We start from the raw sequence: 15,710 nt of genomic DNA, 5'->3' as shown, positions 1-15,710 counted from the left end.
ATCATTGAGACCCCACGAGGTGAGATCTTGCATGGAGCCCCAGTCCGAGGGAGATTGACAGTCATGTTTAGCTTCTTCCATTTTCTAATGATTGCTCCAACAGTGGACCTTTTTTCAGCAAGCTGCTTGGCAATTTCCCCGTAGCCCTTTCCAGCCTTGTGGAGGTGTACAATTTTGTCTCTAGTGTCTTTGGACAGCTCTTTGGTCTTGGCCATGTTAGTAGTTGGATTCTTACTGATTGTATGGGGTGGACAGGTGTCTTTATGCAGCTAACGACCTCAAACAGGTGCATCTAATATAGGATAATAAATGGAGTGGAGGTGGACATTTTAAAGGCAGACTAACAGGTCTTTGAGGGTCAGAATTCTAGCTGATAGACAGGTGTTTAAATACTTATTTGCAGCTGTATCATACAAATAAATAGTTAAAAAATCATATATTGTGATTTCTGGATTTTTTTTTTTTAGATTATGTCTCTCACAGTGGACATGCACCTACGATGACAATTTCAGACCCCTCCATGATTTCCAAGTGGGAGAACTTGCAAAATAGCAGGGTGTTCAAATACTTATTTTCCTCACTGTGTATATATATATATATATAGTCAATAGATAACATTTTAATCACGATTGATCGTACCCTTATTGTGAAATTAAGCATACACCATTTATCTTGTTTATATATAAACCCTTAACCCTCCTCTAGTTTTAGTGCCATTTACTGCATGATCAATCATAACCTCTGAATTCTGGTCATGACCGTTTCTGGAAGCGAACCACAGAAATTGTGCTTTGCATAACTCAGTGGTACTGACACTGGTAAAAATGCTACCCACAACCCCCTTCTCCGACATGATCATAATCTACAGCTGCTACTAAAGAAAAACATGTCTTATAATAGTGCATAGTTTGAGAAAAAAAAAAGAGGAAATGGAATTGTGCTTATGTGTGTCTTTACACAGAAATGTTCAGCTTTCTCAAGTTTTTTTTTTTTTTTTTTTCTTCAGCCAGACGTGACAACCGCCGTGAACTCTCGCTGTGGCAGGTACCAGCCTGTTGCTGGGCGATGGGCTTTGGCCATTACCATGGGAACCCTCTGAAGGCCACTGGGTGGGAGGGCTCTATTGCGATGTGTTTCTATTGCATCTCCTCTCCCTCCCTTATCTTTCCATTTGAACTCTTTTGTACAGAACTGCCTGCACCTTCTTATTTAGTACTGATTGTTCGATGACTCAGTGCGATGCGTGCTGTGTGATAGAAGCATGGAAGTGGGAGGATTGTGCATGGAGAAGAATCTTTGTTGCGTTGTCAGAAAAAAACAGCAGCGTTTTCCTCTATGACAGACATAATGGCATTTGTATGCAGTGTACGCTTGCTTAGGTGAGATAATTATGAAGTATTAAGGTCATTTCGCATCAGCGTTGCTTTGTGCATTAGACTGTATGGAGCGAAGAATCAGTTGCTGTGGTATCTTAATTAAGCATTGTAATGCATTGCTAAAAGTTCAGACAATTTAACTTTCACCTTTTCAAGTGCAGCAAAAATGATTGTCAAACAATTTGCATAACATTTGACAGGTTCAACTTTACAGTTTGTGATTGTCACTTGATTTTGTTTTTCAGAGAACATGAACAATTATAGCAATTAATGGAATATCTGGAAATATTAAACCCTGTAGTCAATAATTGTATCCCTTAAAACTCATCTTTCTTCACCAAAATTACATATTATATACATATATAAAAAAAATTCTTCATGCCTTAGAATCTTGAATGTAACTCTACACCCTAGCCTCATTTAGTATACGTGGTTCTATGAATATGCAAATTAGCCTCGCCTCCACTCACTCACATAAGCTCAAAAATTACCCTAAGCTGATTTGATGTTCTTACTTAGTCTCTCTACTTGGTCAAACTGGTCTGTTTTTAGAGGGGTTTTGAGCACTTTTCAGCTGGTCATGTCAGGAGACCAGCTGGCTGACCGGCTAAACAGCAGTTTGACCAGGCTGGAGACTCAGCTAAAGGCTGAAAGCTAAATCAGCTAAATCAGCTAAAGGCTGTGATGCACCAAACCCACATCGGAGATCTAGCATCGGTGAAAGCTGACTGTGTTGTTGCTGGCGTCTGGGCTAAAAAGTTCCTCTTGAAAACACCGCAAAGACAAAAGCCAACGCCCAACTAGCACTTATGTTTTCTGCCTGTATAAGAGAATATAACTCTCCATACCAGCAGGTGACAGTAATCTATATTCGTCCTTCAAAAAGGGTAAAGGAATCTAGGACTGCGGGTGTACGAACCGAACCGTAAACAAAGCAGTGCTTGCTTACCATTTTTGAATATGATATCTAATTGATTAGTTGGTCTTTACTTCATTCCAGACAGCCATGTAGTTATAAAAATATTTATTTTAATATGATCTAAGATTAACAGCCTTATGATGTAGTGCCCTCTCGACTCTGTCGTTTACTTGTTTTCATCAGTTTCGCTTTTCTTTTTGTGCACTGTCTCACTGAGCTGAACAGTTAACCAGAGTGATCCCTCTCACCGACTGCCCAATGTCGATTCAACATGCTCAATCGGCCAAAATGCCACCAACAGGGTCCAACAAAAGCCAAAAGTACAGAACACGCCAGGAAAACTGAGCTGACAGCAGGCCAGGCCTAGAAAAGTCATTGAAATCAAATCTTAAATGTCACAGAGAAGTTGACTGATTTTGGTAGAGCAGGTAAAAATATATTGAATATAAAGCAATTTCACTGCATTCAAAAAGAGACAAACAAACAATGTGTTAAAGCACTGACTTCTGAAGGGGGTTTTTGTGATAGAGTCTCTTGCCGGGTGTTTGCAGAAGACCACAGTTTAAATTCGAGAGAGTACTCAGTTGCTTTTATGTCAAAATTTTATCTGCGGCTTTCCTGTGTAACACTTGTTGTTTCCTGTGAAGTGCTTTGTGTGTTTTTTGGGGGGGTGGGGGGGGTTTCCCAAACACCTGCATTTGTCAGAGGGAACTGTGAACGTCTTGCATGACAAGTTCAGCCGATCCAAACACTCCACTCCCCTCTCTGAAGAAGCTTCAGTTCACTTAGTCACACCCAAGAATATATTCAGAATGTAATAATGTCTTTTAATAATAAACCTATCCGCATTTGTTGAGCACTAATCTGAATATTTTGGAGTAGCTGTCCATGGTGGTTATGGCCCTGTTTTCACTCATTTTATGTTAACCTGGTAGTGGAAAATGTGAAATATTTCTTGAAGATCTTTTCCCTGCAACTAAAGCTGAGCTCTTTTTCAGTATATTTATAGAGCTGGTAAAAATGGCCCCTTGTTGGGAAGGTCATTATGGTCAGGATCATCTTCTGTGATGTCCACAAAGGAACATTAATATTGTGATCAGTGGGTCTTGATCAGATTCAGACTGGTTGGCTTTGCCATTCTGCCTTTGACATTTATGAATAGACAGAGTTCCTGTGCTCTCGCTTGTCATTGTAATGAGGGTTCAGTGATGAACAAAGCGCCTTAAATGATCACATCTGCTTTGAAGATTGGGGGCGTGATCAAACCCCACACCTGCACACACAGACAGTGAAACCTGAACTCGTCTACACCAGCCAATGGAAATAATATTAAATAATGTCTTCATAATCATTTTAAAATGCAAACAGGTTTCTGTGAGGGCTTGTTTTTCACCGTGTCCAAACCAGCTACAATTGCGGCAATTAGCCCGACAGCCTCTCCCACATATTTTGTACATATTTATGAGCAATAAGGGTGTTGTACATATTTATAAGCAAATTATTCTTAAGTATAATTATTTTTATAAATGATTAAAAAAAGACACTCATAGTCAGAAGTAACTGTTCAGTCTGGCAAATCATAGAATGAACTATCCGCCAGAGCGGTTACTGACTCAGTTAATGAACCACAAGTTCAATCATTGTTTGCAATAACAACAGTCTCAAAATGAAGTTTCTTCAAACTTGAGGTTCATGAAACTAAAATTCGTTATGTTTTTAAAATGAGAATCAGAAGTTAGCTGAGCATCATCAAAAATCACACCCAAATTACACAACTGGCCAGAAGGGGACAATTTGGTATTGTCTAGTGGAGGTTTACAATCATTACATTTACTGACATTAGATGGAGTGCCAATTCATAAGATTTCAGTTTTGGAGCAATTTAGTTTTAGAAAGTTGAGTTTCATCCACCCTTTGATTTCCAACAAACAGTCAGTATGTTTTGAAGAGGAACAATAGAGATCAGGCTAAGAGCTGATATAAATCTGGTTGTCGTTCGCATAACAGTGATAGCTCAGGTCATACTTCTGAATGATCTGCCCAAGAGGCAGCAAATAAACTGTCAGGGTTCTGTCACTTCGGTCTAGTTTATATCTTGATTTGGTGACAGAGCTCTGACACTCCCGGTTTGTCATGTGCTTGTGTTATAAGGCTTGTTCGACTTCATGCAGCTCTGCGCAGACCGATCGGCGGCTGACTTGAAGCAGTGCATGCCGGTTAGACATTTTGTTTGACTTGATACAGTGCCGACGCCACGTGACTGTGACGTATGCCATCAAAGTCCCGCGAGAGCGATTCGAGAGTAGCCGGAGAACTCAGCCAGCGCAGCTTCTCAAGAGCGGCTGCACTGGGCTGCACGAACTCTGATGACGACACAGCTGTTCCACGATTGGCCGGATTCACCGCACAACGATAATGTGTGTTTCGTGTTTATTCGAACACCTTTAGTTCCTCTAAAGCTCACAAATCATTTTTTTATAACAGTAAACACTCTTTTCATGTAGTTGCGATGTTATATTGTATAATGTTTATCAAATTCTCCACTTCATTGATAGTAGCTTATGTTGAACTTTATTCTTGTTCAAACAGACGCTGTATGAAGCAGTGCATTAAGTATTGAATGAAAATGTCTCTGAAACATCTGAGTATTATTTGGCAAATATTGCATTTATTTCACTTCAGCTGTGGTAAAGTATGCAAACACCATGTGAGCGGTCACTACAGGAACCAGAAAGTGTCCGACTTCACGTCTCCATTTGCAGCTCCTTCTCGCCAGCATGCGGCCACTCTCGAACACACCTGTTGTCCTGTCAGGCTTGTCATGTGTTTCCTTGTGCCATGTGCTCTCCTGTCGATTGTCTAGCCCCTCCCATCCTGTTACCTGATTATTGATTCATTTTCCCCACCTGCTTTCCTCGTTACCCTCTTTTGTTTGCTTCCCTATTAAGTCTCCATGTGTTTGCAGTCCTGTGCTGGTTTGCCACTATGTATCCTCGTGTTTCTGGTTTTCCTGCCAAAGTCAAGTTTTGAGATGTCTGTCTTGTTTTGTTTTGTAGTTCTGTTTGTATTTTTGTTTTATTTTACCTCTTAATTAAAGATCCTTCATTTCCTGCACTTGTAACCTCGCTTCACCTTTATTCCATACATGATAATAAACATTAAATAAAACAGGACCCAAAACTGACCCCTGAGGGACACCCTGACACAGAGGCACAGTCTGAGATCTGTTAGTACCAGGTAGACAAATTGGGAACGATCTGAGAGGTAAGATTTAAACCAGTTTAACACAGGTCCAGACAGACCGGTCCACATATGCAATCTGTCCAATAATATGCTGTGGCATATGGTATCGAATGCAGCATTAAGATCTAACAAAATCAAAATGCTACAAGCCCCAGAGTCGGCTATAACGAGGAGGTCATTCAAGACCCTGACTAGAGCAGTCTCTACTGTGTCCAGCTCTAAACCCGGATTGAAAAGTTTCTTGTAGGCTATTCGTACAGAGATGAGTATGGAGTTGGCCAACAACCACACGCTCAAGCACTTTTGCCAGGAAAGGTAAATTGGAAATGGGTCGATAATTCGACATATCTGTGATATCACTCCCAGGCTTTTTAAGAACTTGCGTAACTGCTGCCATTTTTAGAGCAGAAAATACATTCCCTGTATTGAGTGCAGCATTGACAATAGCAGTGATGTGGGGTACAATAAAAGGCAGACAGTTTTTCAAAACAGTCGTAGGGAGTGGATCAAGTATGCAAGTAGTAGAATTTATTGACAAAACAAGTTTAGAAATAAAATCAAAATCAACAGCACTGAAACTTGAAAAAACAAGACCAGAGAGATTAGGAGAATGCACCTCAACAAGCTCAGAACCATCCTCACAGGCAGTGGCTTTATAAATATTCTCAATTTTAGGTGAAAAATAATTGAGAAATGTGTTACACTGCTCAATGGTAGAACAGTTAAAGTTACTGGGAGGTTTAATCAGATTATTGACTGTTCTAAACAGAACTCTAGGATTAGAGATGTCACTACTAATAATAGTAGAATAATATGCCACTTTTGCAGCTTTGAGAGCATTATGATACTCAATCTGATACTGATCAAACATTGATCTATGAACTGTTAAGCCAGAATTTTTATATTTCCGCTCCAACTGCCTGCCTATCGCCTTCAATTTGCGTAACTCGGATGTTTACCAAGGAGATGATCTCTTAAAAGAAACAATATGTTTTTTCAGAGAGGCAAACTCATCCAGAATAGATGTAAAAGCAGCATTATAATGGTCGGTAGAGGCTGCAACTGGTAAGTCACCAATAGTATGACTAAGAAGGTCAAGATTAATATCACTGATTTTCCTAAAAACAGATAACACGTTCTTTCACAGTCTGCAAAGAAGCAGTCAAATTGAACTTGATAAAGATGGTGCTATGATTTTATTTGCATTTGCCACTTTTTGTTTTTCCTGTCTATGGATCCCTGTTTGGACAGGCACCCATATGCTGGGCTTAATTTCATCTGCAGGCTTTCATTGTTGTTATTGTTTGTATGCTGCTCCCTGTGTCCCATCTGTATAAGATGACAGGGAATTATAATACAAATGAATTATACTGTGTCTGTTCTCTTTATTATGAGTGAATCTGTGTTTTGTCGCAAGGGCCAGCGCTACAGGGGAGACATTGTCATTGGACTATTCAGATGAGTCTACAAAGGCCCCTTCACACCTGCACCTACTCTGCATTTCACAGCCCTCTTCTGTTGTGCCTTCATTTGTTTGAATGGACCTCCACAGCCGTGTCCCGTCATATTGTTATCTGTGCCGCTTTAGATACTGCAGTAAATTGTGGTGCCATGTGATGTACCAATATGTTGGACTGTTTCTGAATGCAAGAATGTTTATTACGCAAGTTGCATAAGGATGCATTGAACCACAGTGTCTGAACCTTTCTTAAAGGGATAGTTCACTTAAATTACAACAATTGTCATTATTTACTCGCCCGGTTTTTCCAAAACTGTATGGCTTTCTTCTTTCGAACACAAAAGAAGTGTTTGAAAATGCTTCTTTTTTTTCTCTCTCTCCATACAATGAAATTCTACGGGGTCTGATGTTGTTTTGGGCTCTATTGACTTTCATTGTATTGACAAAAACATTCTTCAAAATATGACAGTTGGTCAACTAGTTACTTAGTCAACCAATGTGAAATATAATTTTGCATTCTTCACTGTTTCAGTATTCTTCACAGACTCGGTTTCTACGGAAGGGTGGATGGAAAAAATATTTGGAGCAAAAATTATACGTTCTCTCGCAAAACTTTTCATGTTCTCTCGCAAAGTATTGTGTTCTCCTGAGAATGTTTGTATTTATTCACGAAAGCATTGAGTATAGTTTTATCTCCAATCTCATATTATTTCAACCACAAAAGTTTTTTGTGATGGAAATGCAATCGTTTTGCAAGCTTTTCTCATTTTTTCCATCACCATGTTCTGTACTTTTCACTCCATCAAATACTTAATAATTAAAGCACAATCATAGCTTGTAAATTTTGATGGATAGCTTGGTCCATAATTCATAATTCATGGAGGCCCAGGCTTTATAGCTTGATTATACTTTGCACTTAATGTACTGTATAGATAGAAACGCCTTCCCTTTTTTTGTTTCCAAGAGCTTCCTTGATGCTGTTTAATATGTCAGAGATGTTTAATATGGTTTTAATTAAGCACTTAGCCACTTTCCATAAAGCTTTGAAAGTGCACTGGTTAGAATGTAATTGGTTTGTGCAGCTCTAGTGGTTTGTATATTGCTGTCCAAATTGCCCACTGGGTCATGCAGGTTTTGTGGTTTGCTCAGTGCAGTTTGCTTATTGCCTAATGGGTTGCTTAGGTTTGGTTGCTTGTGTAGTGCCGTCCAAATGGATGTTTTCACATCTGGTCTGGTGAAAAAAGCAAGAAAATGGATCCACTCTAGTGGAGGATGCAAAGAATCGGTCCATGCCAATCTATCCAACTATGACAAAAACTAGCCTATTTTTTAAAGCAATTGATAAACTAACAATTATAAAATGAAATATTAGCAGCAGATACTAAGTTAATACTTTCATTCAGCAAGGACACATTAGATTGATCAAAAGTGACTGTAAAGACATTTATAATGTTACATTTCAAATAAATGCTTTTGAGCTTTCTATTCATCAAAGAAACCTAAAAAAAGTATTAAGCAGCACAGCTGTTTTAAGCATTGATAATAATATGAATTTTGAGCAGCAAATCTTCATATCAGACTGATTTCTGAATCTGATTTCATGTGACACTGAAGACTGGAGTAATGATGAGAATATTTTAGATTATACATTTTCACACTATTAATGGTTTTACTGTATTTTTTATTAAATAAATGCAGCTTTGGTGAGCAAAAGAGATTTCTTTCAAAAAAATCTTACCAACCTCAAACTTTTGCACGGCAATGCATGATGCTTGCATAAGTATTTGTCTGAATAAATGGCTACTTTTAAATGGCCGTCAATGGAGAAAAATACTTTTAGCATGCAGAGTGTGTAGTTACAGTATCTACTAGCAGAGGCTAACAGTCCTTGCCAAACTTTGACCCCTTTGTAAGTTGTTATTGTGATTTTTATTTTAAAGCTGTTATGTAGCCTTACTCTCTTTCTCTCTCTCGCCTCATCCACCTACTCTCTCTCTCATTTCTTCCCACCGAGAGCCTCATCATCACCTCTGCTTCCCTACACAGTGTGCTCTTGGATGCGAGGGCAGCCTCTGTAAATTCACTCTGACCTTTTCTCATTGCATATTCTTCTACTGTAAGAGTTTGTAACGCAGTCCTGTGGACTTTGTGTGTGCTACATATGCTCTCTGTGCGCTCAGGCCACAGGACGTATGGAAGCTACTCTCTTTTTGTGCAAGTGTCATCGCCACCATATGAGCTGTATTCAGAGGGAGAATATTAAAACAGCACGTTATGAATAGGATGTCATAAAAGAGCCGCTGCTTAATTAATAATGGATGCAAAACTTGGGGGAAGGCGGACAGGAAGGGTTCTTTTTGGTTTGCCAGTGTTGCAGCTGACTGGCAGTGCCCTGCTGACCCGGTGCTCCAGTATAATTTAGGTCACAGGTGTCATCCTGCCAATGTCACTTCTGGTGGCAGTGCTCTGTAAACAACCTCCAGTATCTACCCGGAATAACTGTGATTGTAAACAGGAGGGACAAAAAAAAATCTGATGCCGAAAATATACATAATCTATAATATAATACTAATCTTTGGGGAATTTAATGTTATAATAATAAATTATATAATGTTAAATGTTATTTAATATATGGCTTTATTATATATCATATTTTATTTATATTAAATTAATAAAAAAGAATATTTTATTTAGGTTATATCAAATAAAAAAAAATTGAAAAATAAATGTATCCTTTTGAATCTACACTGTTCAAAGGATTTTTAGCATTTTATTTGAAATTGAAAATTCTTTGAGTTTAAAATAACGACAATTATTTGAAATAGCATATTTTTTTTATATTTTTTATCAAAAGTACTTTTATCAATTTATGCATTCTTGTTAAATAAAATAGTTATTTAAAAAAAATTTACTTTTGAATGCTGGCTGTGTGTGTGTGTGTGTGTGTGTGTGTGTGTGTGTGTGTGTGTGTGTGTATATACATTATATAATACAGTATTTTTTGTCTCACACATCTGCAATGTGAAGTATATTGTAATTTTGTGCTGTGGATGCAGTAGCAATCCAACTGGTTTCAGACATTTAGGTTTTTATTTCTGATTTCTAATGTTTCCTTTTACCCATAGAAAAAAGTTTCAAATTTAAATATTGTAAAGCTATATGCTGGCTATTCTCACCCACTTCTCATTGCCTCACCTGTGCTTTTAACATGTAAAATACCATTGATACCTGTTTAAATTCCTCTGTGACTTTCTCTTCTGCTTGTTTTAAATGTACTTCCACTTTAAGATTATTTTGCACCTTGTATTTGTGTTATTGCAATCAACATTAAATTCCAAATATGTCTGGTAATGCTTATTTATAGCTAACGTGGCTGACTCCTCTCTTTTTTGTGTGTCTCTCTGAAGGACCCGCGCAGTAAGCACAAGTTCAAGGTCCACACGTACTCCAGCCCCACCTTCTGTGACCACTGCGGCTCTCTGCTGTACGGACTCATCCACCAGGGCATGAGATGTGACCGTGGGTATCTCTCACTTTCCTTGACTTCCACTGAGACGCTTTAATCACACATAATCATTTTTCTGGTAGAATTTCATGAAATTTGAGGGCTTTTCACACTGCGCTTAACCCCGGGTTATTGTCTTTCTTAACCCTGCTTTTAACCCTGGGTAAAGGAACATTTCACTTGTTTTACTAGAATGAGTTTAAAAAATGAAATTTATGAAAAGATTAGTGTTTAGTCCAAAGCTGATCCCAGGATGCAGAGTTCTATTTGTGGAATAGATGCTGTACGGTTGACTATAGGACATCAAAAGTTAGGATTCAGTAGTGTAGTTGTCACATACTCTGCATCTGTTATTAATAAATTAATTCAAATGTTTCATTCTCAAATCATCCACTGATGCATTTTGACACCCCTACCTTAGTGTTTGCTTTCACATTTTACATCACGTTGGTTTGGACTGCCAAATAATAATAGCAGCACATTGTTAGATTTTGAAATGTGTGTCAGTACTCTTCTGTTTTCTGATGCCATTTGTACAGAAACCGTGCAACCCTAGTTATGATGGTTGAGTGATCTGTGTGTGTTACCTATCCCTGCGAGGCGAATATCCTGAGTGAGAACATAACCAGGCTGTATGAAGTCCCGCTCACAAAGCACCTGAGTGAAAGGAGATTTTCCATCTCACGGTAGCCAGCCTCTTATCCAGTGTCCAATACATAAAACATTCAAAATGCTTCACTCACTTAGCAGCTGTCTGAGCCTCCGGGGCACAGATATTCACCGCCTCATACCTGATTGTTGGCTAACACATATTCATTGATATAACAGCATATTTACCGGCCGCTCTTTACTCTTATTAATGTATGACAGGCAGATAGGCAGACTAACAAGTGAGCAGACAGGTGGTGTAAAGATGAGGCGCTCAGCATCTTCAACTGAAACCTGACACAAAGTTGTTATGGTTGCAGACTGAGAGAGCTATAATTACCTTTGTTTAGTTTCCAATGCATGAGTCGTCTTCTCCGGGGCCCTCTACAGTGTTTACACTCCAGCTATGGCTTGCGCTCCGTCACACTTCTGACTGAACTGTGGAGAACTGCTGCAGTGCATGAGGAATTACAGTGTGTTTGTGTGTGTTTCACAAGTATGTTCTTGTGTGTTTACTTGTTTCACAGTCATTTTCAGAAGCAGTCTGAATTCCGGAGTGCTTTTTCGCTAATTGATATGTAAACTTAAGTTGAGTCCGACTGCTTGTGTTTGGCCTGTGGCATCCAACACAACAAAAGCATCATAACAGTTAGAGCTGAAACAACTAATCGATTTAATCGATTAAAATCGATTATTAAAATAGTTGTCAACTAATTTAGTCATCGATTAGTTGCTAAATAACTTTTATTTGCCATAAGCGGCTCATTTCGTGCATATTTTAAATCTGCGGTGACCAAAGTGTGGCAGTTATGAGCCACCGGAGGTTTTACTCAGCCAGTACAGCAGGAGAAGTAGCGAATAGCCAATAGCTGGCCTTGTTTTATGTCACGTGCTTCCCGCACAGCGTCTCTGCAGCATTCAGCGAGATGGCGGAGGCAGGCGGCAGTGGAGTAAGCTCGAGAAAGAAAAAAGCGGAAGATAAAACTAATCGAACGAAGCAGCATTCGGCAGTTTAGGATATCGCACAAGATTTGTCAACAAAGAAAATATTTCATCACTGGAGAGTTTTTTTTTCGACACAATTAATATGCACGAGGGAGGGAGAGAGAGAGCAAGACAGCGCTCGGGTGAGTGCGCGCGCGCGGCCGGGGCGCTCTCTCTCTCTCTGCTTGTTCATATATGCCCTGTCAAGCGCGCCCTGTTAAACTGACAGGACTTAAAAACACATGCAAATGATACACTTTCACTCTATGATGGTTAAACTCTGCAATTAATATTTTTTTCGAACCGCGTAAAGCTCATTACCATAAAGTTGAGCTACTATCAACTTTCTGATTGATTTCACAGCATAAGCTATAAAGCTGTTTCTCAGGTATAAGCTGCGTGTTTACAGGAAAAAATAAAATAAAATGCAATTTACTGCATCTGTATTCTGTTTTATTCTTATTCTTCGTGAAAATATGTTCTGCAAGATTCCTTAATAAGCTTTGTTCGGGATGTTAAACTACTTTAGGAGACCTAATGACTGCCATGGTGAAAACATTATTTGAAATCTCCTTGTGAAATTTGCTAGAGTACATAACGTTATGGGTCAGTGTTTTGATTGCAGAAGAGTTCGATAAAGGATTACTAACACATAATAAAACACAACTCCAGGTATGTTTTTTATGTGGATATGAATGCAAAATGGTTAAAATCTCTAAAAAGTCTATGTTGAATGATAAAGACCCTTTGTTAATAATTTACTTGGGGAAAAATGGGCAAAACTAAAATATAAGTACATATACCGATTAATCGATTAATCGTAAAAATAATCGCCCGATTAATCGATTATCAAAATAATCGTTAGTTGCAGCCCTAATAACAGTGAATTCATCATAAAGCCCCTATTGACCTTGCTGTAAAGACCAGCTTCGAGTATTTCTGATGTAGCTGGTTGGGCTTGCTTGTTTAGCTAGTTAGGAAGCACACCAGCATCCAAAACACATGTGCTGGTGGCTGTTGATGTTTTTAGCAGGAGAGTACAAACTGATGACTGGTTTGTTCCTGGTCAGATATTCAACCTTCAGGAAAGACTGTTCCCTTGTTCCAAATTCTAGTGAGTCACCTCGCTATCCACTGCATACATGCCTGTTGGCAGTATGTATATTTATAATACATAATATATTATTTGTGACCATATATATATTATGCTCACCAGAAAAGAACAGTCATACAGTCATATTGAGAAATGTTGTCACTTTTACGTGTGCCTTTTTACGTTGTTTATATATATATATATAAACAAACAAACAAAAAAATATATATATAAATAATGTTAATATATATATATTAATACTGTGTCTAGTTACCTGGATGATCCACAACTGTTTTTTGATGGTTGTTCATGAGTTCCTTGTTTGTCCTGAGCAGGTAAACTGCCCAATGTTTTTCAGAAAATTCCTCCAGCTCCCGCAAATTCTTTGGGTTTCCAGCATCTTTTGCATATTTTAACCCAGTGACTGTATGATTTTGAGATCCATCTTTTCACACAGGACATTTGAGGGACACATAAGCAACTATTACAAAATGTTCAAACATTCACTGATGCTCCAGAAGGAAACGCAACACATTTAAAGGGGTCATATAATGCCATTTTTGTACAAGCTAATATGATTCTTTAGGGTCTAAATTAAAAGTTTGTAATATACTTTAATTAAAAATTCTCATTAGTATTGTAAGAAAACACTCGTTTTACCTGGTCAAAAACAGCGCTGATTTCAGCAAGCCATTTAAGTGCATGTGTCTTTAAATGATAATGAGCTTTGCTCACCCCGCCCCTCTGTTCTGTGCGTACACCGTTTGTAACACAATAACCATAATGTGTTGTTCATTATAAACGTGGGATTATGAATTATATTGAGAACGTCGTACATAGAAAACATGCCGTAATGTACCCTGAGTGTAAACAGCCGCATTCATCGTGAAACGTGCTAGCGATTTGCAAAGATTAATATAAAGGTTAATAAAACGTTACACTCACTTCTTCTTCTGGAGGTTCAGCAGGAACACGAATAGTTGATACCGATCCTTTTTTCAGGAGCAGCTTCTTAGCAAAACCAGCTTTATACTGACCTCGTTTGTAAAGCAGTCTGATGTGTGAAATGATTCGCGCAAACATGAAAGCATTGACGTTGATCGTGGGGAATATTCCCTTCGAAAGCAAACTCAGCCACTGTGTCTTCAGCGGTTTGGATTTAGGAACATCAAAATGACTGCTGTGTTCCTTATTACACCCAAGAACAGAACACCACAATCGCTTAGACGCCATTCTGCTCATCAACAACAATGACGCGCGGACTATGATGACAGACAGCTCGCTCACGAACGAGGGCGGGTCTGTGTTGAAATGCTGCTGTCAATCAACAATCGTGGGAGGGGCGTCCGACCGTGTGACGTCACTAGGTCGAACGGCTCGATTTGAGACGGGAAAACATAAGGAGATTTAAAAAAACACTGGATGGATTTTTATCATTTTATGATGGTTGTGTACAGGCACTGCCAACACACATTTCAGTACAATCAACTCGTAAAAGTGCATGTACCATTATATGACCTCTTTAAAATGTGTAAACTTTTTGAAGATTTGAAGATTGTACTTATTTTGTCTTGTGGGAAACATGTAGGTATCTTCTTAAGCTTCTGAAGGGCAGTACTAAATGAAAAATTGTACGTCCTGTTAATGCAACGTGAATGGGGTCATTTTTATAAATTCAGCTTTTATTTTGTCTTGTGGACTATATGTAAACATCTTTTAATGTAAAATATAATATACAGGACAGTACTCAATAAAAAAGATAACATGCATTTTGAATGATCCTTTTTATTTTGTTAAATAATTAACATTTTGTATATTCTGCAAGGTGTATGTAAACTATAGTGTATATATATATATATATATATATATAAATATATATATAAAGTGATATTACTTTATATTTATATATATATATATATATATATATATATATATATATATATATAAAGTGATATTACTTTATATTACTGACTTTTGATGCAGTCTACATGTTGGTCTGAGATTTTTATGGCATTAAAATCTCATGGCTAAACATGGCCATTCGTAGTTACAGAATTGGCTCAACAGTCCTTTTTGGTGGAAGGAAAGCACCTTCTATATATATATATATGCACATGCGTGTAAAATTGTGTACTTTGTCTGTGCATATGTCGTTTGGGGTTTTGGTGTAACATCTCTTCCTCTTTCTGTCTCCTGCTATCCAGACTGTATGATGAACATCCATAAGCGCTGTGTGGCCAACGTGCCGAGTCTGTGTGGGACTGACCATACTGAGAGGAGGGGCCGCATCCAAATCACCGCAGAGATCAAGAACAATGTGCTCACCGTCAGCAGTGAGTCACCACTGCCCACTCACACACATTTCACTGCTGCACACATGTGCATGGAAGCAAACACTCACTCACGTCTTCCAAAATCGCTGGGGGATTCTGGACCTCCTGTTACCACACACATGCCTTCATTTGACCCTTGAAGAGCAGCCA

At 38.5% G+C, this 15,710-nt stretch overlaps 1 protein-coding gene across 2 annotated transcripts in view; it reads left to right on the top strand.

Annotated features, from left to right (window-relative positions):
- Positions 1-15,710, top strand: part of prkcbb (protein kinase C, beta b) — a 132,213-nt gene that overhangs the window by 43,815 nt on the left and 72,688 nt on the right. For both annotated transcript variants that reach the window (XM_084434652.1, XM_084434651.1), the window contains exons 4-5: positions 10,405-10,516; positions 15,432-15,560. In XM_084434652.1, coding sequence (XP_084290778.1) covers positions 10,405-10,516; positions 15,432-15,560 — 241 coding nt within the window. The remainder of the gene's footprint in view (positions 1-10,404; positions 10,517-15,431; positions 15,561-15,710) is intronic.

Source organism: Rutilus rutilus (genome assembly GCF_951802725.1).
Source record: "Rutilus rutilus genome assembly, chromosome: 1".
NCBI lineage: Eukaryota > Metazoa > Chordata > Actinopteri > Cypriniformes > Leuciscidae > Rutilus > Rutilus rutilus.
This window is presented reverse-complemented; position numbering and strand designations above follow the sequence as displayed.